This window comes from Coregonus lavaretus (assembly GCF_964263955.1).
Source record: "Coregonus lavaretus genome assembly, chromosome: 4".
Classification (NCBI taxonomy): Eukaryota; Metazoa; Chordata; class Actinopteri; order Salmoniformes; family Salmonidae; genus Coregonus; species Coregonus lavaretus.
Genome location: NC_139991.1, coordinates 29,283,462 through 29,310,050, shown reverse-complemented (window position 1 = coordinate 29,310,050; position 26,589 = coordinate 29,283,462). Strand labels below are relative to the sequence as shown.

The 26,589-nt window shown below is 43.3% G+C and overlaps 1 protein-coding gene across 1 annotated transcript in view; it reads right to left on the bottom strand.

Annotated features, from left to right (window-relative positions):
• LOC311128067 (integrin alpha-1-like) overlaps positions 1-23,974 on the bottom strand; it is an 86,326-nt gene extending 62,352 nt beyond the window's left edge. The window contains exon 1 of the mRNA XM_084160021.1: positions 23,896-23,974. Coding sequence (XP_084016147.1) covers positions 23,896-23,938 — 43 coding nt within the window. The 5' untranslated portion in view covers positions 23,939-23,974. The remainder of the gene's footprint in view (positions 1-23,895) is intronic.
• Positions 23,975-26,589: the final 2,615 nt, after the last annotated feature.

The following is a 26,589-nucleotide window of genomic DNA, read 5'->3' as shown; positions in this document are numbered from 1 at the left end:
AGATTATTCAAGTAAAAGTGAAAGTCACCACTACTTGAGTAAAAGTCTAAAAGTATCGGTTTTTAAATGTACTTAAGTACAGTGGTGGAAAAAGTACTCAATCATCATACTTGAGTAAAAGTAAAAAGTAAAAGTAAATGTACACTACCGGTTAAAGGTTTTAGAACACCTACTCATTCCAGGGTTTTAATTAATTTTTACTATTTTCTAAATTGTAGAATAATAGTGAAGACATCAAAACTATGAAATAACACGTATGGAATCATGTAGTAACCAAAAAAGTGTTAAACAATTCAAAATATATTTTATATTTGAGATTCTTTAAATAGCCACCCTTTGACTTGATGACAACTTTGCACACACTCTTGGCATTCTCTCAACCAGCTTCATGAGGTAGTCACCTGGGATGCATTTCAATTAACAGGTGTGCCTTCTTAAAAGTTAATTTGTGGAATTTCTTTCCTTCTTAATGCGTTTGAGCCAATCAGTTGTGTTGTGACAAGGTAGGGGGGGGGGGGGGGGTATACAGAAGTTAGCCCTATTTGCTAAAAGACCAAGTCCATATTATGGCAAATAAGCAAAGAGAAACAACAGTCCATGATTACTTTAAGACATGAAGGTCAGTCAATACGGAACATTTCAAGAACTTTGAAAGTTTCTTCAATTGCAGTCGCAAAAACCATCAAGCGCTATGATGAAACTGGCTCTCATGAAGACCGCAACAGGAATGGATGACCCTCTGCTGCAGAGGATAAGTTCATTAGAGTTACCAGCCTCAGAAATTGCAGCCCAAATAAATGCTTCACAGAGTTAATGTAACAGACACATCTCAACATCAACTGTTCAGAGGAGACTGTGTGAATCAGGCCTTCATAGTCGAATTGCTGCAAAGAAACCACTACTAAACGACACCAATAAGAAGAGACTTGCTTGGGCCAAGAAACACGAGCAATGGACATTAGACCGGTGGAAATCTGTCCTTTGGTCTGGCGTCCAAATTGGAGCATGGCTACCACAGCATTCTGCAGCAATACGCCATCTCATCTGGTTTGGGCTTAGTGGGACTATCATTTGTTTTTCAACAGGACAATGACCCAACACACCTCCAGGCTGTGTAAGGGCTAATTGACCAGGAAGGAGAGTGATGAAGTGCTGCATCAGATGACCTGGCCTCCACAATCCCCCGACCTCAACCAAATTGAGATGGTTTGGGATGAGTCGGACCGCAGAGTGAAGGAAAAGCAGCCAGCAAGTGCTCAGCATATGTGGGAACTCCTTCAAGACTGTTGGAAAAGCATTCCAGGTGAAGCTGGTTTAGAGAATGTCAAGAGTGTGAAAAGCTGTCATCAAGGCAAAGGGTGGCTATTTGAAGAATCTCAAATACAAAATATTTTGATTTGTTTAACACTTTTTTGGTTACTACGTTATTTCATAGTTTTGATGTCTTCACTATTATTCTACAATGTAGAAAATAGTAAAAAAGAAAGAAAAACCCTGGAATGAGTAGGTGTTCTAAAACTTTTGACCGGTAGTGTACATCAAATTCCTTATATTAAGCAGTGGTGGAAAAAGTACCCAAAAGCCATACTTGAGTAAAAGTAAAGATACCTTACTGGAAATTAAGTCAAAGTGAAAGTCACCAATTAGAATACTACTTGAGTAAAAGTTTTAAAGAACCTGATATTAAATAGCCGTAAGGTAAATGTACTTAAGTATCAAAAGTAAAAGTATGAAACGTAAGAGCCGTAAATCCAAAAGGCAAAACAGCCAGACCTTTTATTTGTTTTTAGCTTTTCTGAAAGGTAACAGTCTTGTGGATACAAGAACAGTGCAGATAAAATCAAGAATGTGGATTCTCAAATAGACAACACTTCAAAATCAATCTCTTACAGACAAAATTGAATTACGCCTTAATAATGAAGGAATATAGCCAGTAAACGTAAGCACTTACAATCACAGTCACTTTGCTTTAGAAAAAACATCCTATAATAGAACCCTATACATAGCGTTAAGCTGTCATTATTTGAAGCTGAAGAAAAAGCTGGTTTTCAAAGTCTCTGGAATCCAGCCTTGCTCTCCTGTTGCTGAAAACAAGTCCTGCAATGCTGAACAGCCTTTCACATGCAGCTGATGCAGGTAAGGTTGTGTTTAGCCTCAGAGACAGCATACAGACTGCCGGGAAGGACTTGAGCAAATTCATATGATCAGCTGAACAAGCCTGGTATCCGTCCAGCTGTTTGGAGCTTTCTTGTGCTTGAGACGTCTTCATGGCAGAGAATAAGTCCTCCTCATCTAATAAACTGGTACCATCACCTAGCTGCAGCACGGGTTCTTCCAGGTGGTCCTTGATGTAGTCCATTCCTGAAGTACAAGGAAGATGACAATAGAAATCATGCCGTTATGAGCCTACATTAATCCATCCCCATCCCCCATCTATATAAACCAAGCAACAAGGCTAAGTAGGCTACCCATTGGACTGAACCACAAAGTCAGGATTGTAGTTTAAATGGGTGATTCTCAAATCTATGAAGTGTCAATATGTACACTATACACAGTTTATGAATAATAAAATACTGTTAATTAACCACGTTGTCTTACCCATTCTGATGGTGGCGTCATCCTTTGTCCACGTTGTTTTGCATTTGGGGAGAAGGATTGCAGCTGCGATCAGCTCAGGGTTGTGAAACATGTGGCTGAAGCGCTTCTTCAGTCCCAGTTGTAGCGCATCCACCAGAGGCTTACAGTACTTCAGGGACAACTTGATTCGGTCAAGTTTTGTGATCAGCAGGTTGATAGTTGGAAGTAGCCACCCCATCTGGACATTGGTTTCAGCCTGCAGGATGTTGATGGCCTTTGCGACTGGGCTCATTGTGTGCAGCATACTCTGTGAGGAAGGCGAGTTCAGCTGGATTGAAACTATAAAGAAAAAAAAATATATAATAATACTGTTTCCTAACCCTATACAAAAGGGGACCACTAACCATTTCACCTGATTTAACTACAGTAATCAATGGCTGGATAAGTAGTTGACTAAATGGATCAATGATAGTGTATGGCTACAACATGTGAAACAGTTATTAGTCCCCAAGCAAAGGGTCAGGAAACACTGCAACAGATTTAGACAACATTCAAGATCTTAAATTATGACAAAATAATACATAATCCTTACTTACATTGGAACCTCGAAGTCTGTGCAGAGAACTCTGACGGCCGCCTCTCCTTTGTCTTTGACGATCCTCAGGAGTCTTTCTACAGCCATGAACCAGGAGTTCCACCTTGTAGCATTCGGGCGCAGCGTGGATCTTCAGCATTTGTTCCAAAGTGCTTGGCACTTGCCAAATGTTGAACGGGACACTTTTTTGTAAGCCTCACTGGATGTAGCTTTCAGGGCATCGACTGTAGATACTAAGTTGAGTAGGTGCTTCGGCAGCTGGTACTCAAAACCATCATCTTCATTCAGGATCGTTGCCACATCAACAAACTCCACTTCTTCACTCTCCTCTTGTTCCTCTTCCTGTCCTGGCTGGGCTGCTTCACCACCCACTGCTTCCACTGCCTCGTTGTTATCATCTTCTCCAAAAACTTGGAAAGCTTTCAAGAAGTTAGAGCCGTTGTCTGTTGTTGTTCTCACAATCTTACCCCAGATTTCAAACTCAGTATGAATGTCATTTAGGGCACCTGCCAACACATCAAATGCAGACCAGCAGTCGATGGTGGTGGCGATGTGGTCAACTCCTCTCATGGCCTCAGTCACCTTCTTCATTTCCGTGGAGGCTTCATCAATCCTGGAGCGCAGTGTGGGCCTTGATAAGATCTTTGAGTTAGGCTGCAGATCCTGGACAAACTTTCTGAATGGTTCTTGTTCTACAACAGCGAATGGTTGGAGCCCTTGGACCACATACTTCACCACAGCTTTGTCAATGGATTTTTGAGACACTGTCTTCAGTAATGTGCTCTCCTTGATGGTGGAGGGAGTCTTAGGGGCATGTTTTCTCTTCAGTGTTTGCCGTCAGTTCTCCATACTTCTTAAGATGGTGTACATGCTTTCTCTGAAATAAGAAGAAAAGGAAAAGAGAAATACTGTTACTTAGCTACATAACAACCATCACCAAATACTTAAGGTATAGGATCCTAATTTTAAAGCTATAAACAACATTAGTTAAGTGAGAGTTTGTGACCACCATTTAATATTACAATGAGAAAAAAACTGTTAATTGATCTAGCTAGTAGGTTACGTCAATAACTGAAGTCTACAGTAATTAGCTAGGTAAGAACAACTTTAGCAACTAACACAAGGAATAAAATGGCTAGTTAACACACGAAAGCTAACATTAGCTAACTAGCTAGCTTGACCAGGTGTTTAGAGAAAAGGTATTTGGCTAGACTAACGTTAGCTGACTAAAGTGTGCCCAGATTCGGAAAGTACTAGTTACCTAGCTTGTTAACAAGCTAGCTAGTTAGCTCGTGTCAGTTTAGTTAGATTGTATTAGCTAACAAAGCTACCAAATCTGGCCACATTGTAGCCAGCTAAAGTAAGTAGCTACTAGCTAGTGAACTATTTAGGTATATAGGATTAGCTAGCATCAACTAACACTGCTTGTTGTAATAGTAAATGTGGGCTAACTAGGTTAGCTAATGTTAGCTAGCACGCTAATTAGCATGCTAACGTTATTCTAGCTAGCAAGCTAACAGTAGGCTTACCTCAATGTGTGTTTTTTTTAGGTTCGAAGGTGAGTTCTTGAACGCTAGTATTTCCTGAACTTTTGGTAAACATAACAGACATTTCATCCGGTAGGATAAATCCTTCATTCCGAGAAAAGGAAACATTTATTTTTAGATACAGCCAAGGGTGTTCCTCCTCATCAGGTGGTGGTAGAGCGATGTCGGACATGATTGTGCGATTTCGGACACGCTTGGGCAAAGTGCTACTGAGTGGTTGACTGTTTTGCAAGTGACAGGCTCCTGGTGGTTGGAGGTAGCTCTTTAGGACCCTTGGATTTGCCCAAACTGATGAGGATTGGTTCAACTCTGCATGTCGTCGCATGCTGCATTGCAAAAACAAGTTCACCAATGAGCGTGCTGACTCGCCGATGTTGCTTGTATCTTGTTTCCGAAATGATTTTTTTTTCTTCTTCCAGCTTCAGATTGATTTGATTTCGTAGCGAGTAAGGAAGGTGTCAGGGGAAATGTATCGGAGTAAAAGTATACTTTTAAAAACATTTTATGTAGTGAAGTAAAAGTTAAGGTCAACAGAAATATAAATAGTAAAGTACAGATACCCCAAAACTACTTAAGCACAGTAACAAAGTATTTATACTTCGTTACTTTACACAACTGGAAATCAGTCAGTTGAAATAAATAAATTAGGACCTAATGTATGGATTTCACACGACTGGGAATACAGATATGCATCTGTTGGTCACAGATACCTTAAAAAAACAAGTAGGGGCATGGATCAGAAAACCAGTCAGTACAGTCCCGTGTAGCTCAGTTGGTAGAGCATGGTGCTTGCAACGCCAGGGCTGTGGGTTCGATTCCCATGGGGGACCAGTATGAAGAAAAAAAAATGCACTCACTAACTGTAAATCGCTCTGGATAAGAGCGTCTGCTAAATGACTAAAATGTAAATGTATCTGGTGTGACCACCATATGCCTCAGGCAGTGCGACATCTCCTTCGCATAGAGTTGATCAGGCTATTGATTGTGGAATGTTGTCCCACTCCTCTTCAATGGCTGTGCGAAGTTACTGGATATTGGCAGGAACTGAAACACGCTGTCGTACACGTCGATCCAGAGCTTCCCAAACATGCTCAATGGGTGACATGTCTGGGAAGTATGCAGGCCATGGAAGAACTGGGACATTTTCAGCATCCAGGAATTGTGTACAGATCCTTGCTACTTTGGGCCAGGCAATATGATGCTGAAAGATGAGGGGATGGGGGCGGATGAATGAGATGACAATGGGCCTCAGGATCTCGTCACGGTATCTCTGTGCATTCAAATTGCCATCAATAAAATGCAATTGTGTTCGTTGTCCGTAGCTTATGCCTGCCCATATCATAACCCCACCATGGGCACTCTCTTCACAACGTTCATACACAGTATCTGCCCAGTACAGTTGAAACTGGGATTTACCTGTGAAGAGCACACTTCTCCAGCGTGCCAGTGGGCAAATTCTCACCTTCGATGGCCACTGGCACGCTGGAGAAGTGTGCTCTTCACAGGTAAATCCCAGTTTCAACTGTACTGGTGGGGCTCGGTTACGATGCCGAACTGCAGTCAGGTCAAGACTCTGGTGAGGATGACGAGCACGCAGATGTGCTTCCCTGAGACGGTTTCAGACAGTTTTTGCAGAAATTCTTTGGGAGTGCAAAACCACAGGTCTAAGAGGATCCCGCAGGTGATGAAGCTGGACGTGGAGGTCCTAGGCTGGCGTGGATATACGTGGTCTGCGGTTGTGAGGCCGGTTGGACGTACTGCCAAATTCTCTAAAACGACATTGGAGGCGGCTTATGGTAGAGAAATGAATGTTAAATTATCTGGCAACAGCTCTGGTGTACATTCCTGCAGTCAGCATGTCATTTGCTTGCTCCCTCAAAACTTGAGACATCTGTGGCATTGTGTTGTGTGACCAAACTGCACATTTTAGAGTGGCCTTTTATGGTCCCCAGCACAAGGTGCACTTGTGTAATGATCATGCTGTTTAATCAGCTTCTTGATATGCCACCCCAGGTCAGGTGGATGGATTATCTTGACAAAGGATAAAATGCTCACTAACAGGGATGTAAACAAATTTGTGCACAAAATCTGAGAGAAATAAGCTTTTTGTGTATATGGAACATTTCTGGGATCTTTTATTTCAGCTCATGAAACATGGAACCAACACTTTACATGTTGCGTTTATATTTTTGTTCAGTATATATCCAAAAGCCAAGGGGCTATGCGTTCTATGGAAAATAATGAACGACAAGATGTTCCACGACGCGCAAGTGACATTTATTTGGATACATCCATAACAATGAGATAATGATGTGCGATTTCACCTGGCATAGAAAATGTGCTCTCTCGTCAGGACACTGTTGTTCAGAGGGGCTAGCCAACAACACAGCTAACACAATCACTTAAAACTGAAGCTGGAAAGGCTGTAAACAAGCTGCACTTCATTTTGTTTTACCTGTTTTCTATTGACATTTCTTTGTATATATCCACAGAAATTATGCTGATTCTGATTTCAACTGGCTGAGAAAAGCTGCCTGTCATTCTGTCTCATCCCGACTCCTAGAAATTCCTTACTATGGGACAGCTGGAGATCGAATTTCAATTTTGAAACAATGTTGCAAATGTCAGAGAGACAGACAGCAAGGTTTATACAAATGTGCGCTATTGAAAACCAATTGCTAGTCTAAAAGAAATGGGAGATAATGTCTCGATGCTTTTTACAGTGGAGACCAAGTTTATAAATTGTTTGGCTGGGCTGATGAGACAGTGGATTGTGCAGTGAGATGGAACAGAGTAAATAGGCATTTCAACGTTATAGCTTTAGCTGGTGGTAACTTGTGGAATAGACACCGGCTGGAATGCGGTTTTAAGCAATCAGCGTCCAGGATTAGACCCACCCATTGTATAAAGGGAAATAATGCACGCACTAGAATGACCTTCAAGCGAATCAAAACCAAGTATTCAACAATGCCATGATATAACCAGTCGTAGTCTCTCACACACAATGAGGTTCTAAGAATTATGCAGCATGGACACCTGCAAAATTCTTAGAATCTTAGAGTGTGAGTGAGAGAGGAACTGTGACTACATAGCGGAGTCTGCATGTCCAAGAGCATTGTGTTTCCATGCTGCTGTTGCATACTTCGTAGAACATCAGCGTGTGTAAGAGAAAATCTATATACAGTTGAAGTCGGAAGTTTACATACACCTTAGCCAAATACATTTAAAATCAGCTTTTCACAATTCCTGACATTTAATCCTAGTAAAAATTCCCTGTCTTAGAACAGTTAGGATCACCACTTTATTTTAAGTGTGTGTGAAAGAATGTGAAATGTCAGAATAATAGTAGAGAGACTGATTTATTTCAGCTTTTATTTCTTTCATCACATTCCCAGTGGGTCAGAAGTTTACATACACTCAATTAGTATCTGGTAGCATTGCCTTTAAATTGTTTAACTTGGGTCAAACGTTTTGGGTAGCCTTCTACAAGCTTCCTACAATAAGTTGGGTGAATTTTGACCCATTCCTCCTGACAGAGCTGGTGTAACTGAGTCAGGTTTGTAGGCTTTCTTGCTCTCACACGCTTTTTCAGTTCTGCCCACACAATTTCTATAGGATTGAGGTCAGGGCTTTGTGATGGCCACTCCAGTACCTTGACTTTGTTGTCCTTAAGCCATTTTGCCATAACTTTGGAAGTATGTTTGGGGTCATTGTCCATTTGGAAGACCCATTTTCGACCAAGCTTTAACTTCCTGACTGATGTCTTGAGATGTTGCTTCAATATATCCACATACTGTTCCTTCCTCATGATGCCATCTATTTTGTGAAGTGCACCAGTCCCTCCTGCAGCAAAGCACCCCCACAGCATGATGCTGCCACCCCCGTGCTTCACGGTTGGGATGGTGTTCTTCGGCTTGCAAGCGACCCCCTTTATCCTCCAAACATAACGATGGTCATTATGGCCAAACAGTTTTACTTTTGTTTCATCAGACCAGAGGACATTTCTCCAAAAAGTATGATCTTTGTCCCCATGTGCAGTTGCAAATCGTAGTCTGGCTTTTTTATGGCGGTTTTGGAGCAGTGGCTTCTTCCTTGCTGAGCGGCCTTTCAGGTTATGTCGATATAGGACTCGTTTTACTGTGGATATAGACACTTTTGAACCTGTTTCCTCCAGCATCTTCACAAGGTCCTTTGCTGTTGTTCTGGGATTGATTTGCACTTTTCACACCAAAGTACGTTCATCTCTAGGAGACAGAACGCATCTCCTTCCTGAGCGGTATGACGGCTGCGTGGTCCCATGGTGTTTATACAGATTAACGTGGTACCTTCAGGCGTTTTGAAATTGCTCCCAAGGATGAACCAGACTTGTGGAGATCTACCATTTTTTTCTGAGGTCTTGGCTGATTTCTTTAGATTTTCCCATGATGTCAAGCAAAGAGGCACTGAGTTTGAAGGTAGGCCTTGAAATACATCCACAGGTACACCTCCAATTGACTCAAATGATGTCAATTAACCTATCAGAAGCTTCTAAAGCCATGACATCATTTTCTGGAATTTTCCAAGCTGTTTAAAGGCACAGTCAATTTAGTGTATGTAAACTTCTGACCCACTGAAATTGTGATTCAGTAAATTCTAAGTGAAATAATCTGTCTGTAAACAATTGTTGGAAAATTTACTTGTGTCATGCACAAAGTAGATGTCCTAACCAACTTGCCAAAACTATAGTTTGTTAACAAGAAATTTGTGGAGTGGTTGAAACACGAGTTTTAATGACTCCAACCTAAGTGTGTAAACTTCCGACTTCAACTGTATATACAGTGGGGGGAAAAAGTATTTAGTCAGCCACCAATTGTGCAAGTTCTCCCAGTTAAAAAGATGAGAGAGGCCTGTAATTTTCATCATAGGTACACGTCAACTATGACAGACAAATTGAGGGAAAAAAATCCAGAAAATCACATTGTAGGATTTTTTATGAATTTATTTGCAAATTATGGTGGAAAATAAGTATTTGGTCACCTACAAACAAGCAAGATTTCTGGCTCTCACAGACCTGTAACTTCTTCTTTAAGAGGCTCCTCTGTCCTCCACTCGTTACCTGTATTAATGGCACCTGTTTGAACTTGTTATCAGTATAAAAGACACCTGTCCACAACCTCACACAGTCACACTCCAAACTCCACTATGGCCAAGACCAAAGAGCTGTCAAAGGACACCAGAAACAAAATTGTAGACCTGCACCAGGCTGGGAAGACTGAATCTGCAATAGGTAAGCAGCTTGGTTTGAAGAAATCAACTGTGGGAGCAATTATTAGGAAATGGAAGACATACAAGACCACTGATAATCTCCCTCGATCTGGGGCTCCACGCAAGATCTCACCCCGTGGGGTCAAAATGATCACAAGAACGGTGAGCAAAAATCCCAGAACCACACGGGGGGACCTAGTGAATGACCTGCAGAGAGCTGGGACCAAAGTAACAAAGCCTACCATCAGTAACACACTACGCCGCCAGGGACTCAAATCCAGTAGTGCCAGACGTGTCCCCCTGCTTAAGCCAGTACATGTCCAGGCCCGTCTGAAGTTTGCTAGAGTGCATTTGGATGATCCAGAAGGGGATTGGGAGAATGTCATATGGTCAGATGAAACCAAAATAGAACTTTTTGGTAAAAACTCAACTCGTCGTGTTTGGAGGACAAAGAATGCTGAGTTGCATCCAAAGAACACCATACCTACTGTGAAGCATGGGGGTGGAAACATCATGCTTTGGGGCTGTTTTTCTGCAAAGGGACCAGGACGACTGATCCGTGTAAAGGAAAGAATGAATGGGGCCATGTATCGTGAGATTTTGAGTGAAAACCTCCTTCCATCAGCAAGGGCATTGAAGATGAAACGTGGCTGGGTCTTTCAGCATGACAATGATCCCAAACACACCGCCCGGGCAACGAAGGAGTGGCTTCGTAAGAAGCATTTCAAGGTCCTGGAGTGGCCTAGCCAGTCTCCAGATCTCAACCCCATAGAAAATCTTTGGAGGGAGTTGAAAGTCTGTGTTGCCCAGCGACAGCCCCAAAACATCACTGCTCTAGAGGAGATCTGCATGGAGGAATGGGCCACAATACCAGCAACAGTGTGTGAAAACCTTGTGAAGACTTACAGAAAACGTTTGACCTGTGTCATTGCCAACAAAGGGTATATAACAAAGTATTGAGAAACTTTTGTTATTGACCAAATACTTATTTTCCACCATAATTTGCAAATAAATTCATAAAAAATCCTACAATGTGATTTTCTGGAAAAGAAATTCTCATTTTGTCTGTCATAGTTGACGTGTACCTATGATGAAGATTACAGGCCTCTCTCATCTTTTTAAGTGGGAGAACTTGCACAGTTGGTGGCTGACTACATACTTTTTCCCCCCACTGTACAGTCAATATCTAGCGTCGACAAGTTTGCGAGTTGACTTGCCTTGACATGGCGTGACCGCATATGAGCTCAGATTCGTGAGAAATATAATGACACACGACATCAGCCTCCTCTGCAGCTTCAATACGTTTTTCAAACCATTTCTCACACAGAGCATCCTTCAGCTTTTGCACACATGCTTGCATCCTGCTAAACACTTCCTCTCCTGGCTGCAACTTTAGCATCAAAGGAACAAACAAGAAATAACACACTGAAGAAGTAAACAACGTAGCTGAAAAGCTGAATGCTAAGAATCTTATGCGTTTAACTTCATGGTGCACTGAGGAGAGGCCAACACTAACAAACTGATAAACTCAGGAATAGCTATCGGTTAGCCTTAAATAAGTGTTTGATGAGATGTATCCAGTCTGTGGATAGGCCATTATTTTAATGGTGCGAGTCAGTGACGCTCCTGCTTTTGTCTACTGCCAAACTGCAGTGTGCATTTGTTAACTTGATGGAGACTTGTGCCCCTGCGATATCTGATATGCCCACTACCCACAATCTGCCAGCAAACCAACCAAACGATTACAACTGTGTACATAAACATACTGCTTGCACTCAGAATTCTTCCTTTGCTTGACAGACTTACATGTATCTCAGCAACAGGAAATGACAGAATAACTTTTCTTGACCTATCTACACACCATCACTGACAATGAACATTGTGATACACAAAAATAGATGCTCATCCAAACAACTCACTTGAGGTTGAGGTTTCCTGACAGGAAGATTGTTATATTTTACATTCAACACAAACGTTTTGATAGTTCTGAATCAATTATGTCCGGGTAAATGATTGCAAGTGTATAGACATGAAACTCCTACAAGTATTATAGTTGGCTGCTTTCCAAGCCAGTACTTGTGTATGTTGGCATATAAATTAGTAACAGTGATGTTTGATCGAGGTCGTTTGGTATTTGATATTCCAAAGCTAAACACTACCACAAGGTAATTTTTCTTAAATGGGAAACATCACTCATCTGGGCTCTTATAAGCTTTGCAAACACCAGCTGTATATGAGATCTGTGAAGACATGGGATCTGCTTCCATGAGTCAAACTGCATGCTTGTTTTCTTAACTGGATGCACATTTTCTTGGTTATTTTACCTGATGTCTTGTTCCACTAGTTACATGTTCTTTGTTTACTGTTTATAGATCACATCAAGTCATATTTATTCTGATATTTCAGTTCTCGTATTTTGTTTCTGTGACTACTACACCATATTGATGTAACCTCCCAAAGAAAACCTTCCTGATATGTAGTTTTTGGTTCTCACAACAAACAAAAACAAATTTTGTACGAAACAATAGCTTCTTGCTTCCAGTGTTTCATGTGGGCCGATAAAAGAGAAGACAGAAGACAGTGGTTCGGCCCGTCAAACGGACAGTAAAGGAATTTATTTTTTAAGCTCCAAGTATGGAGGGAGACTGTCTTCTGGGAGATCTGGAGCATCTGTCAGGGGATGTCTGCCTGGAGTGCTGGCTGAGGGCAGAGGATGGACTCCCAATACCAGGGCCACGGTTAGGGTGAGGGAGTGGCCATCTTTCTGTTGGACAAAGCTTGACTATCGTTCCCTCTCCCCCTCCACTGTTATACCCTGACCTGGGTTGAAATTCTTTCAAATACTTTTGTTGAACCTGCCTAGAGTGCCAGATGGGCGATTTGAACTTTGGGGACTATTTCCTTGGTTCCATTGCATGAGGCAATGGAGTGGAGTTCACTGGATGAAAATAAATTATATGATCCTATTTTTGGCGTATACAGTGTATATCAAATTAGCAGCATTTGCTATCATTTGCTGTGGGTCTGTGGGTTCAGCCAGTCTCCTTTTCTCCAGACTCATAAATTCAGCCAGAGCACTAATGTCTAAAGACAAACCGCCCAGGTTCCACCCCACTCATCTTCAAACAGCCAATGAATTAGTAATTTAATCAAATCAGCTGCAGCAGCATTCCATACATAAATTAGCCTTCAGACAGTGAAATAAATGTAGACTGTAGAGATAGATACACTGTAGTGCCTATGTACACAGACAGATATATGTCACTCCTCTAAAGAATGTTGAGGATTCTCTTTGCATAGACTCATTATATGTTCTCTGAGCATTCCATCAAATTCCAGTTGACAGACATATTTCATTTGAAAGACATAAAACATGACTCCTTGATTGCGTATGCAAATAGACGTACAGATGTACAATGAACACCCTTTGTAGGTATCCTACCACACACATATGTGATGAGTGGGCTGTCCCATGAATACACACGTGTTATTATGAGTGAGCTACATTCTACATTTGCCTACATCCCATAAATTGATTAGAGATATTCTGACTGACAACATCATGCAAACATCTGAGAAATAATAACCAGACTATAGTACATGAATGCACACTTGTGATACATACATGTCACGCTCGTTTAATGACTCGTGGAACCAAGGCGCAGCGTGATAAGCGTACATGTTTATTTTAGTACACAACACGTGAAAAAACGGGGGGGTGAAATGCTGTCCACTCAGTAGTGCGGAGTTTCAGCCTCAGCTGAGCTCCTTTTGCATAGATTTTCCTCTGTACTTCATAATTTTAGCCATTTCTTTATCAAGGACGCATGGCAAAAATATTCTTTATTCCAATGCATTAGATTTATCAGTTGATTTATCATGGTTTTCTTTTGTCAGTCAAAGGTAGTGTTTTATGTCACATGATCTGTGAAGACTCATGAATTATGGACAACTCATGAACTAGGGTGTAAAACATGTTTTGATTCAACTCATGTATTATATTGAATGTAGGATACCTATTCTGCGTGTGTTCATGTGTTTAAAATTGCCTTGGCTGAGAGGGTAGGCTATCGGCAGTTGTGTAGGCCTAGTGGAGGGTAAACACAAGTCAAAGCTGTTTACCCACCTTTTTCATAAAAATGCATTGAAAGTATAGGGAGAGTAACTTTTTTCACCGTGACCGGCAATCAGAGTTTTACCCACCTAGTTTTTTTTTAACACTACATTACTGACTACAGGTAGGCCTATTTGAAGTTCATGGTAATACACATTGTAGCCTAGTCTAGTAAGTTGACCATGTGTGTTGGGGTGACCATTTTTCCCAGGACAGTTTCAGCCCCATTTCAGGTGTCCAGACTTTTCAGGCTACAAATAAATATAATTTTGTCAGCAAGACGCATCAATTAATGTAGGCCTAATCAATGGCAATCGCTGAACGTCATTAGGCACACGTTTTGGTGTTTTGTAACAGATGTCTATTTCCATTCAGCAAATGGAGCGAGTATCAATGCAGTTTGGATGCTGGAATTATTTGGGAGTGCATAAACATGGACAAGGTAGCCTACTCTTTTAAGTGATTTGTTTGACAATCAGACTGGTTGTGTTCATGCCACATTAAAAGGTAATTATTGTTTACAGTTTAAATTAAGTCTTTATTGTGTCCCAGTCCCACACACCCCTGATTGAAGCCAGATGAGCTCTCCTCCAGGTCCTAAACCAAAAACACCTGTACTCCCATCTCCGTTCGGGTTAGGCTTAAATGCCGCCACCACAGTAACCATGTGGGCCCCTGAGCCGTGCTGGAACAGCGCTCCTAGTACAACATGAGATTTCTCAGTATGGTCCAAACCAGTAGGCTCCTGCCCAGCCCCCCTCATTAATAAACAATCAGGCAGCTCACAGAGGGAGACAAGGCCATAGACGAGGCAAATACTCAGGAAGAGTAGCTAAGAGTAACCATTAAACACAGCTCCTCACAAGGTTATTATTCCAAGAAGGGGAGGTGTCAAATAAAATAAAATAAAATGTTATTAGTCACACGCTTTATAAACAACAGGTGTAGACTAACAGTGAAATGCTTACTTACTGGCCCTTCCCAACAATGCAGAGAGAAAGAAAATAGAGAAATAATAGAAAAGTAAAACCCGTAATAATAAATACACAATGAGTAACGATAACTTGGCTATATACAAGGGGTACCAGTACCGGGTCGATGTAAGGGCATGTATGGAAGATGTTATCCCACTACTATAGCTGTGGATACAGATGTGTTCCATTTGGACTATAGCAGTCTAGGGTCAGTTTCATTAGGGCATGGAACGGAAAACGTTTTGCAACAGAACATTTAAAATGAGTATTTCAAGCTCTCCCTGTAGTCTCCCCAGGCTGTAGTGCATGGACTGAGGCAGTTTGGGTGTGCAGTAGGTGGTCAGTGGGGATGGGACCTAGAGGTTATAGGGAAACTCTTAGTCCGTGTCCCTGTCCCAAATGGCACTCTATTCTCTATATAGTGCACTACTTTTGACCAGGGCCCATGGGGAATAGGGTGCCATTTGATACGCAGCCTTGGTGGAATGTGATAGCTGCTAATATGAGCCTCTATCTCCAGCTGCATCTCTAACTCAATTCTCTAATGATGGTCACGAGCCGGCATCACATGTGAGCGTAGGAATCTGAGAGTTAGAGGGACTCGCAGACTGTTGGCTTAATAGAAACAGAGGAGCGTTTCATGGTTTCAGACCCAGTCCCAGGCTGCGTCCCAAATGGCACCGTATTCCCTATACAGTGCCCTACATTTGACCAAGGCCCATAGGGATATATACAGTGCATTCAGAAAGTATTCAGACCCCTTGACTTTTTCCACATTTTGTTACGTTACAGCCTTATTCTAAAATTGATTAAATCGTTTTTTCCCCTCATCAATCTACACACAATACCCCATAATAACAAAGCATTTATTTATTTATTTTTGCACATTTATTAAAAATAAAAAACGGAAATATCACATTTACATAAGTACTCAGACCCTTTACTCAGTACTTTTTTGAAGCACCTTTGTCAGCGATTACAACATCGAGTCTTCTTGGGTATGACGCTACAAGCTTGGCACACCTGTATTTGAGGAGTTTCTCCCATTCTTCTCTGCAGATCTGTCAGGTTGGATGGGGAGCGTTGCCACACAGCTATTTTCAGGTTTCTCCAGAGATGTTTGATCGGGTTCAAGTCTGGGCTCTGTCTGGGCCACTCAAGGACATTGAGACTTGTCCCGAAGCCACTCCTGCATTGTCTTGGCTGTGTGCTTAGGGTCGTTGTCCTGTTGGAAGGTGAACATTCTCCCCAGTCTGAGGTCCTGAGCGCTCTGGAGCAGGTTTTCATCAAGGATCTCTCGATCGTGACTAGCCTCCCAGTCCCTGCCGCCGAAAAACATCCCCACAGCATGATGCTGCCATCACCATCCTTCACCGTAGGAATGGTGCCAGGTTTCCTCCAGAAACTAGTCCGGGTAGCCATTTGATTAGCTGTTCAGGAGTCTTATGGCTTGTGGGTAGAAGCTGTTAAGGATCCTTTTGGACCTAGACTTGGCGCTCTGGTAACGCTTTCCGTGCGGTAGCAGAGAGAACAGTCTATGACTAGGGTGGCTGGAGTCTTTGACAATTTTTAGGGCCTTCCTCTGACACCGCCTGGTATAAAGATCCTGGATGGCAGGAAGCTTGGCCCCAGTGATGCACTACCTTGCGGTAGGAGGCTGAGCAGTTGCCATGTTTCTCAAGGTCTGTGAGTCTTTAGGTGCCTTTTGGCAAACTCCAAGCAGGCTGTCATGTGTCTTTTACTGAGGAGTGGCTTCTGTCTGGCCACTCTACCATAAAGGCCTGATTGGTGGAGTGCTGCAGAGATGGTTGTCCTTCTGGAAGGTTCTCCCATCTCCACAGAGCAACTGTAGAGCTCTGTCAGAGTGACCATCAGGTTCTTGGTCACCTACCTGATCAAGGCCCTTCTCCCCAGATTGCTCAGTTTGGCTTGGCGGCCAGCTCTAGGAAGAGTCTTGGTGGTTCCAAACTTCTTCCATTTAAGAATGATGGAGGCCACTGTGTTCTTGGGGACCTTCAATACTGCAGAAATGTTTTGGTACCCTTCCCCAGCTCTGTGCCTCGACACAATCCTGTCTCGGAGCTCTACGGACAATTCCTTCGACCTCATGGCATGGTTTTTGCTCTGACATGCACTGTCAACTGTGGGACCTTAGATAGACAGGTGTGTGCATTTCCAAATCATGTCCAATCAATTCAATTTACCACTGGTGGATTCCAATCAAGTTGTAGAAACATCTCAAGGATGATCAATGGAATCAGGATGCACCTGAGCTCAATTTCGAGTCTCATAGAAAAGGGTCTGAATACTTATGTAAATAAGGGATCTGTTTTTTATTTTTTATAAATGTGGACAAATTTCTAAAAACCTGTTTTCGCTTTGTCATTATGGAGTATTGTGTGTAGATTGCTGAGTTTTTTAAATCCATTTTAGAATCAGGCTGTAATGTAACAAAATGTGGAAAAAGTCAAGGGGTCTGAATACTTTCCAAAGGCACTGTAGGTGCCAGGGAGGCAGACCCAGTCTCCAATATGTTGTTGGTACTTTTCTTCCTTTTTGAACTACAAGAACATGACCTGAGAAGTTAATTCATTAGTCACTGAGGGACTTCCAAATACCAGCAACTGGCATATCTATTTCCAAATATACACCAGCACAAAACAGACTTTGAAGTGTGGGAAAATGAAATTATACTGAACAAAAATATAAACGTAAAGTGTTAGTCCCATATTTCATGAGCTGAAATAAAAGATCTCAGAAATGTTTAATATGCACAAAAAGCTTATTTCTTCAAATTGTGTGCACAAATTTGTTTACATCCTTGTTAGTGAGCATTTCTCCTTTGCCAAGATAATCCATCCACCTGACACGTGTGGCATTTCAAGAAGCTGATTAAACAGCATGATCATTACCTTGTGCTGGGGACAATAAATAAAATGTGCAGTTGTCACACTACACAATACCACAGACGTCTCAAGTTAAGGGGGCGTGCAATTGGTAAGCTGACTGCAGAAATGTCCACCAAAGCTGCTGCCAGAGAATTGAATGTCCATTTCTCTACCATAAGCCGCCTCCAACGTCGTTTTAGAGAATTTGGTAGTACGTCCAACCGGCCTCACAACCGCAGACCACGTGTAACCATGCCAGCCTAGGACCTCCACATCCGGCTTCTTCACCTGTGGGATCGTCTGAGACAAGCCACCCGGACAGCTGATGAAACTGTGGGATTGCAAAACCAAAGAATTTCTGCACAAACTGTCAGAAACGTCTCAGGGAAGCTCATCTGCGTGCTCGTCGTCCTCACCATGGTCTTGACCTGACTGCAGTTCAGCGCCGTAACCGACATCAGCGGGCAAATGCTCACCTTCGATGGCCACTGGCATGCAGGAGATGTTTGCTCTTCACAGATTATTCCCGGTTTCAACTGTACCAGGCAGATGGCGACAGCACATTGTATAGCACTTTGTGACATCTGCTGATGTAAAAAGGGCTTTATAAATACAATTTGATTGATTGATTGACAGCGTATATGGTGTCGTGTGTGCGAGCGGTTTGCTGATGTCAACGTTGTGAACAGAGTGCCCCATGGTGGCGGTGGGGTTATGGTATGGGCAGGGATAAGCTACGGACAACGAACACAATTGCATTTTATCAATGGCAATTTGAATGCACAGAGATACCGTGATGAGATCCTGAGGCCCATTGTCGTGCCATTCATCCATTGCCATCACCTCATGTTTCAGCATGATAATGCACGGCCCCATGTCACAAGGATCTGTACACAATTCCTGGAAGCTGAAAATGTCCCAGTTCTTCCATGGCCTGCATACTTAACAGACATGTCACCCATTGCGCATGTTTGGGATGCTCTGGATCGACGTGTATGACAGCATGTTCCAGTTCCCGCCAATATCCAGCAACTTCGCACAGCCATTGAAGAGGAGTGGGTCAACATTCCATAGGCCACAATCAACAGCCTGATCAACTCTATGCGAAGGAGATGTCGCACTGCATGAGGCAAATGGTGGTCACACCAGCTACTTCCTTGTTTTCTTATCCACGCCCCTACCTTTTTTTGTAAAGGTATCTGTGACCAACAGATGCATATCTGTATTCCCAGTCATGTGAAATCCATAGATTAGTGAATAATTTATTTATTAAAATTTTCAGATTTCCTTATAAAATATATACATATTTTTGTTCACTCTAGTTCAAATTGATGAGGCCGAAGTTCCAGAATGTGCAAACTTTCAATAATTGGTCTTCACTGGCAGTGTCAGAAACCCCACACCTGGTTGCATGACATGAGGTCTGGCTGTGGACTAACACTACACAGGAACTGAACTTAATTCACTTCAGATTAGTTATTGTAGGTACGTTCCCAATTTTCCCAGTTATCATGCACAGTGAACTGATTGTACACGAAAACACAAGACATCATAATTTTGGCAACAAACAAAAAAAGTGTATTATTATATCAATATAACAGTCTCAGTTAATAAGCACCATGACAGTTCTAGAGGCTACACTCCAGGTTCATCGTTTCTCAAAGTCAGTTGCACCCAGTGGCGATTTTAGCATGTAAATCTTGGTGGGGCAAACAAACAAAAGAAATGTGGGATGCATGCCAGCAAAGCCACTACACAACACAATACTAAACAATACATGAATTGCACTATAACGGTGACAAATGATGCCCACAAACTGTTAGGGCCTACCTAAAGCTGTCCCAACATCTTACTACTGCTCCACCTGGCTATCAGCAGAGCCTTGTCTGTGTCACACCCTGGCTCTGGGACTCATTATGTTGAGCCAGGGTGTGTGCATTCTATGTGTTCATGTTCTATGTTGGGTGTCTAGGTTGTCGATGTCTATGTTTGTATTGAGTGACTCCCAATCGGAGGTAACGAGTGTCAGCTGTCGGCTCGTTATCTCTGATTGGGAGCCATATTTAAACTGTGTGTCTTCACCTTGTGTTTGTGGGTTTTTGTTCCTTATGCGGTCAGTGTAACCGTGGACTTCACGAGTCGTGTTTTGTTTGTTATTTAGATACTTTAATATAATAAAGTCATGTTCGTTTCACACGCTGCGCCTTGGTCTACTCTCCTTTACGACGATCGTGACAGAAAAACCCACCATACCAGGACCAAGCAGCGTGTCCAGGAACAGGCAACCTGGACGTGGGAGCAGCGTCGGAGGGTCGAGAGGCAACCCCAAGACATTTTTAGGGGGGGGCACACGGCATGGACGACGGGGCTGACGGAGGCAAAGATGGGGCGAATCCAGGAGGCCACCAGGCCAGGGGTACACCGCCCTGTACGTCCTGTGCAGATGCCTCACACAGAGTGTGTGAGGGCAGGCATTCAGCCAGGACGGGTGGTGGCCGCTCTTCACTCCAGGCCTCCTATCCGTCTCCACAGCCCGGTTCGGCCTGTCCCTGCTCCACGCAGCAAGCCTACGATGCGCGTCGCCAGCCCGGTCCGGCCTGTTCCTGCCACCCGCACCAAACCTACGGTGCGCGTCGCCAGCCCGGTCCGGCCTGTTCCTGCCACCCGCACCAAACCTACGGTGCGCGTCGCCAGCCCGGTCCGGCCTGTTCCTGCCACCCGCACCAAGTCTACGGTGCGCGTCGCCAGTCCGACCCGGCCTGTTCCTGCCACTCGCACCAAACCTACGGTGCGCGTCGCCAGCCCGGTCCGGCCTGTTCCTGCCACCCGCACCAAGTCTACGGTGCGCGTCGCCAGCCCGACCCGGCCTGTTCCTGCCACTCGCACCAAACCTACGGTGCGCGTCGCCAGCCCGGTCCGGCCTGTTCCTGCCACCCGCACCAAGTCTACGGTGCGCGTCGCCAGCCCGACCCGGCCTGTTCCTGCCACTCGCACCAAACCTACGGTGCGCGTCGCCAGCCCGGTCCGGCCCGTCTCTCTTCCACGCACCAAGCCAGGGGTGCGAGTCGTCAGCCTGGTAAGGCCCATTCCTCCTCCACGCACCAGGCCAGGGGTGCGCGTCGTCAGCCTGGTAAGGCCCGTTCCTCCTCCACGCACCAGGCCAGGGGTGCGAGTCGACAGACTGGACCAGGGGCGCATTGGGGGGTGTATTGTAGGGTGGTGGTCAAGGCCGGAGCCAGAACCGCCACCGAGGAGGTATGCCCGCCCAGCCCTCCCCTGTTTGGGGTTTTTGAGGCGCGGTCGCAGTCCGCGCCTTTAGGGGGGGGTACTGTCACACCCTGGCTCTGGGACTCATTATGTTGAGCCAGGGTGTGTGCATTCTATGTGTTCATGTTCTATGTTGGGTGTCTAGGTTGTCGATGTCTATGTTTGTATTGAGTGACTCCCAATCGGAGGTAACGAGTGTCAGCTGTCGGCTCGTTATCTCTGATTGGGAGCCATATTTAAACTGTGTGTCTTCACCTTGTGTTTGTGGGTTTTTGTTCCTTATGCGGTCAGTGTAACCGTGGACTTCACGAGTCGTGTTTTGTTTGTTATTTAGATACTTTAATATAATAAAGTCATGTTCGTTTCACACGCTGCGCCTTGGTCTACTCTCCTTTACGACGATCGTGACAGTCTGGCAGCGAAACAGTTCATTCAGCCTCATTTACTGCCTTTTAAAAAAACATAGCTGATATGGCTGACTTGCTTAAACAAATGTGGTTTCTACTGACAATTGAGATGTACAAACTATGGCATAAGGGGACAACAAGCGGATAAGAGGCAACCGTAATTTCGATTAAGACATTAATGAGCGAGCTAGGATGGACGTAGTCAATATAACTATTTGTTCAGCACTTTTGAAATGTACAGCGACAGAATTCAGAACATGGGCCGTTCTTACAGTATTCTCCCTGTACACCAAGTCAGAACCGTAGGATAAATAAAGGGGGCAAATAAGCAGACAATGAAAGCTCTTACAATATTCGATTATTACATTTCTCTAAAACAGGTTATAGGCTACATGTGCACCACCAAGTCAGAACAGTAGGCAAAATTACGAGGAGAAAATATAACAAATTATTAGGGTGAGGCACATGGGCTACTAACAGCTTACTACACAACATTCACTTAGTATTACTCTCTTAGCTACAGTATACATATCTCCCTGGCATATTACATCATTTATGCAGCAGCATACAAGACATTTTTGGACACACCTAGTTGTGCAGTGCTCACTTGAACAGGAAGGTGGCGCGGCGGTCCTTCGTTGGCAAATTTTGTCATCAAAGTCTGGCATTCTCTGGATTTATGGTGCTGTCAAGACAACTGGGAACTCGGAAAAAAACAAGATCGAATCATGATGACGTCAGTGATCTTCAGGTCTTAGCTCTAGAAAGAGGCCTGAGTTCCGGATTTACAATTCCGAGTTGGATGACCATTCAAAATGTATTTTCCCAGTCGGAGCTCGCTTTTTCCCCGAGTTACCAGTTGTCTTGAACTAACCGAAATCAGATTTTGCAGTTCCGAGTTAACAGTTGTTTTGAGCGCGGCACAAATCATGCTTCATTGACAGCATGGCCAATGTTGAATGTTTATCATTTTAAACTTGGAAAAGAGACCCTTAATCCCAGACTTGGGACCACACAGCCGCTCCACTGAATAGGAGGCTAGTGATTGCTTTGCAATGCTTGAAGTTAGCCACTGATTCCTTCCAAACCACTAATTGTTGAATTTGTGATTTCCAACTTGTTGGTTAATGTTTATGTCCAATGGCCGATGAGCACCGATACGTTTTATCTATAATTTCTCTTCATTATTTCTCTTCATATGACAAGGATTAAAAAGGATTTGGCAGTAGATTGTCGACTTGATTCATGATGACTGCTAGCTAAGATTTAGAAAGTATGATGTTGACATGATCAGTCCAATCAAAGCTACTGTAGATATAACGTGATTTGATGTCATTTTATCTGTGGCCAATGACCTTGAGCCTTCTTGGATGGGCACTTCTAATGTAACTCTATGGCAGCACCCAAGGGGCTTACATTTTTTAGCTCTACCCTTAGACTTGGCGGTGATGTAGTGTCACAATGAGTGACAGAACACTGAGCTAATCACGGCGCAACTAGAGAACATTACCAACACCTACGAGCCGTATTTTCTGCTGGCTGCCCCACCACCACAGAAAGCATTGAGCTTGGCTGAAACATCTGCATTTTGGAGCTGCCTTACTCAAGAAAGCAAAAAAGAGACCATGTTTGTATGCAGCTTTATTAACTGAATGATTATTTTATATATTGTTTGCAAACTGATATGTGACACATATTAATGCCAAAATAACATGCCCCACCTGCCATGAATGACAGGTCACCACTGGTTGCACCACTGACTCAACTGCTCAATTAGGCACCACATCATAACGACTTAACGTCTGTGTCCAGAGTTATAGGTGTCGTGGTTCTCTCTTAAAATGTCCCAAACACAGCTGAAACAATTAGGGTCTAATTGCAGTGGGTTTCCATAGTTATACATGGTAATGAATAGCATATGGGTAAATAACTGTATGTGCCCCACTATCACATTCACCAGAGAAACATCAATACCGGCTAAAAATTATCATTTCAAAACAGTTATATTCTCAGGTCCATTCAAATAAGCCATGGTAGTGCACATGCTGAACTTGCTTAACCTTCAGGTTAAAAAAGGGGCAATCCAATGCAAAAGTCACTTACAGCTAATGGATGCTTTAATGATTCACGATTACTCATAAATAATATAGAACACCCCTAATGTCTTTATGCCTGTCGGATGCGCACTAAAGAACCTAGACTCAGTAAGGTAAACCATGCGCGCACGGCACGACTGACTGTTCGCTTGTAATAACATGCATATTAGAGTAAAGCTCACTTACCGAGTGCTGTCGTTAATTTGAAATACTGCATTCGCCCGAGCATCTTGGAATAATCGGTCTCCACCGCGGCAGGAGATGTATTATTCGACCCTTCCCTTCCGACGCGCAATATTCAACTAAAGACAAATCTCTCTAGAGGCGCAAGGGGTGATTGAACTACTCTGAGAATTCGCCGGACATTTCCTATATTCTAGCATATGCGTTTGAAGTATTGTAATCGTACAAGACAAGAGGAACCCTGTAAGTGCCACTTAAAGACTCGGGCGTTTATCCCGTTTCTTAAAATACGTTTTATTCTTCTGTTCAGTGGCACATCACTGCTCCATATGCTCTTCTGCTGCGTAGGCGACTGTGTGGAGTGGACAGGGCAGGGAGAATAACTTTGTGGGAGTTGGCTTCCCAAACCAACCCATGGGCAAATCTTACCATGCAAATAAAACCAACGACAGAGACGTCTGACTGGAAATAAGAGTTGTTACTTTGGAATGGGGAATCACCACCAATCCAAATTGCCTTGGAAATGTCCACTTTTTCTGTGAGTGTTCCACCACCATTAGTGTTATCCCTAGCCTATATATATTTCAAAAGACATTCCCTTGCCACATCTTGTAGAGTGATGGAAAAAATAGTAGGTGATTTCACCCCTTCTATTCCTTTCCCTGATACTTCATGTTTAAATAGGCAGCATTACTAAAACTAATTGACAGTAAGAAAAGCAACTGAGCTCACATGAAATGTTGATGAACCATGTCACTCAAAATATTTTGCCAGCTCTAATCATCCTTCAGTCACGCTTTGCTTTGGTTTTGAGGAAATGGCTCTATCATTATTGTTTAAAGAACATCACGTTTACCACCACCTTAATGATAAACATAACCTGGACAATAACAATTTCGGTACTTTCTGAGCTGTAATAAAAGGATAACATTAGCTTTAGATTTAGGTGTGGGGGCGTGCTTATGGAGTTATGACAAGCATACACACAGTGTGGTTGACTCACAACTGACAGTTAATTCACTACAGCTGTTCTGGAGAAGATAGTTAAAAAATATATATATATATATAATAATATATGCCATTTAGCAGAAGCTTTTATCCAAAGCGATTTACAGTCATGTGTGCATACATTTTACATGGTAGACAGGGAACAACATCCATTAAGTAGTTGTATGAGGGATTTGGGATTAGCCTGGAACCCAAACTGATATGTTCTGTTTCGGGGCATATCAGTTTGGATTCCAGGCTAGATTGTGATAACCTCCTGTTGTTAAAATATCATAGTAAGTGAGAGAACATGCAGCCACAGAAACAGCAGAAGTGGCAACCTTCAACTCAAATCAAATCAAATCAAATCAAATTTTATTGGTCACATGCGCCGAATACAACAGGTGCAGACATTACAGTGAAATGCTTACTTACAGCCCTTAACCAACAGTGCATTTATTTTAACAAAAAAAGTAAAAATAAAACAACAAAAAAAAAAGTGTTGAGAAAAAAAGAGCAGAAGTAAAATAAAATAACAGTAGGGAGGCTATATATACAGGGGGGTACCGGTGCAGAGTCAATGTGCGGGGGCACCGGCTAGTTGAGATAATTGAAGTAATATGTACATGTGGGTAGAGTTAAAGTGACTATGCATAAATAATTAACAGAGTAGCAGCAGCGTAAAAAGGATGGGGTGGGGGGGCAGTGCAAATAGTCCGGGTAGCCATGATTAGCTGTTCAGGAGTCTTATGGCTTGGGGGTAAAAGCTGTTGAGAAGTCTTTTGGACCTAGACTTGGCACTCCGGTACCGCTTACCGTGCGGTAGCAGGGAGAACAGTCTATGACTAGGGTGGCTGGAGTCTTTGACAATTTTGAGGGCCTTCCTCTGACACCGCCTGGTATAGAGGTCCTGGATGGCAGGAAGCTTGGCCCCAGTGATGTACTGGGCCGTACGCACTACCCTCTGTAGTGCCTTGCGGTCGGAGGCCAAGCAGTTGCCATACCAGGCGGTGATGCAACCAGTCAGGATGCTCTCGATGGTGCAGCTGTAGAATTTTTTGAGGATCTGAGGACCCATGCCAAATCTTTTCAGTCTCCTGAGGGGGAATAGGCTTTGTCGTGCCCTCTTCACGACTGTCTTGGTGTGTTTGGACCATGATAGTTCGCTGGTGATGTGGACACCAAGGAACTTGAAGCTCTCAACCTGTTCCACTACAGCCCCGTCGATGAGAATGGGGGCGTGCCCAGTCCTCTTTTTTTTCCTGTAGTCCACAATCATCTCCTTTGTCTTGGTCACGTTGAGGGAGAGGTTGTTGTCCTGGCACCACACGGCCAGGTCTCTGACCTCCTCCCTATAGGCTGTCTCATCGTTGTCGGTGATCAGGCCTACCACTGTTGTGTCGTCGGCAAACTTAATGATGTAGGTCTCAACTCACCGTTGACCTATTGCGATTGTTGACATTCTTTTTGTTAGCCCTCTATCCTTTTTTCCTGAAGGTTAACGTTTCAGATTGAGACATATTGAGACTGTGTGTGTGTGTGTGTGGTTTTGCATACTGGTTACATGAGATATGTTCCTATTTACCTTCACGTCATTTCCATTTGGGAGGTAATGCCTTAGTATATACCTGCCTGTCTCTGTTTTTACAATCACTCAGTGGCATGAACACTGTGTGTCCGTTTCAGTACCGTATAATGGAGACATGGATC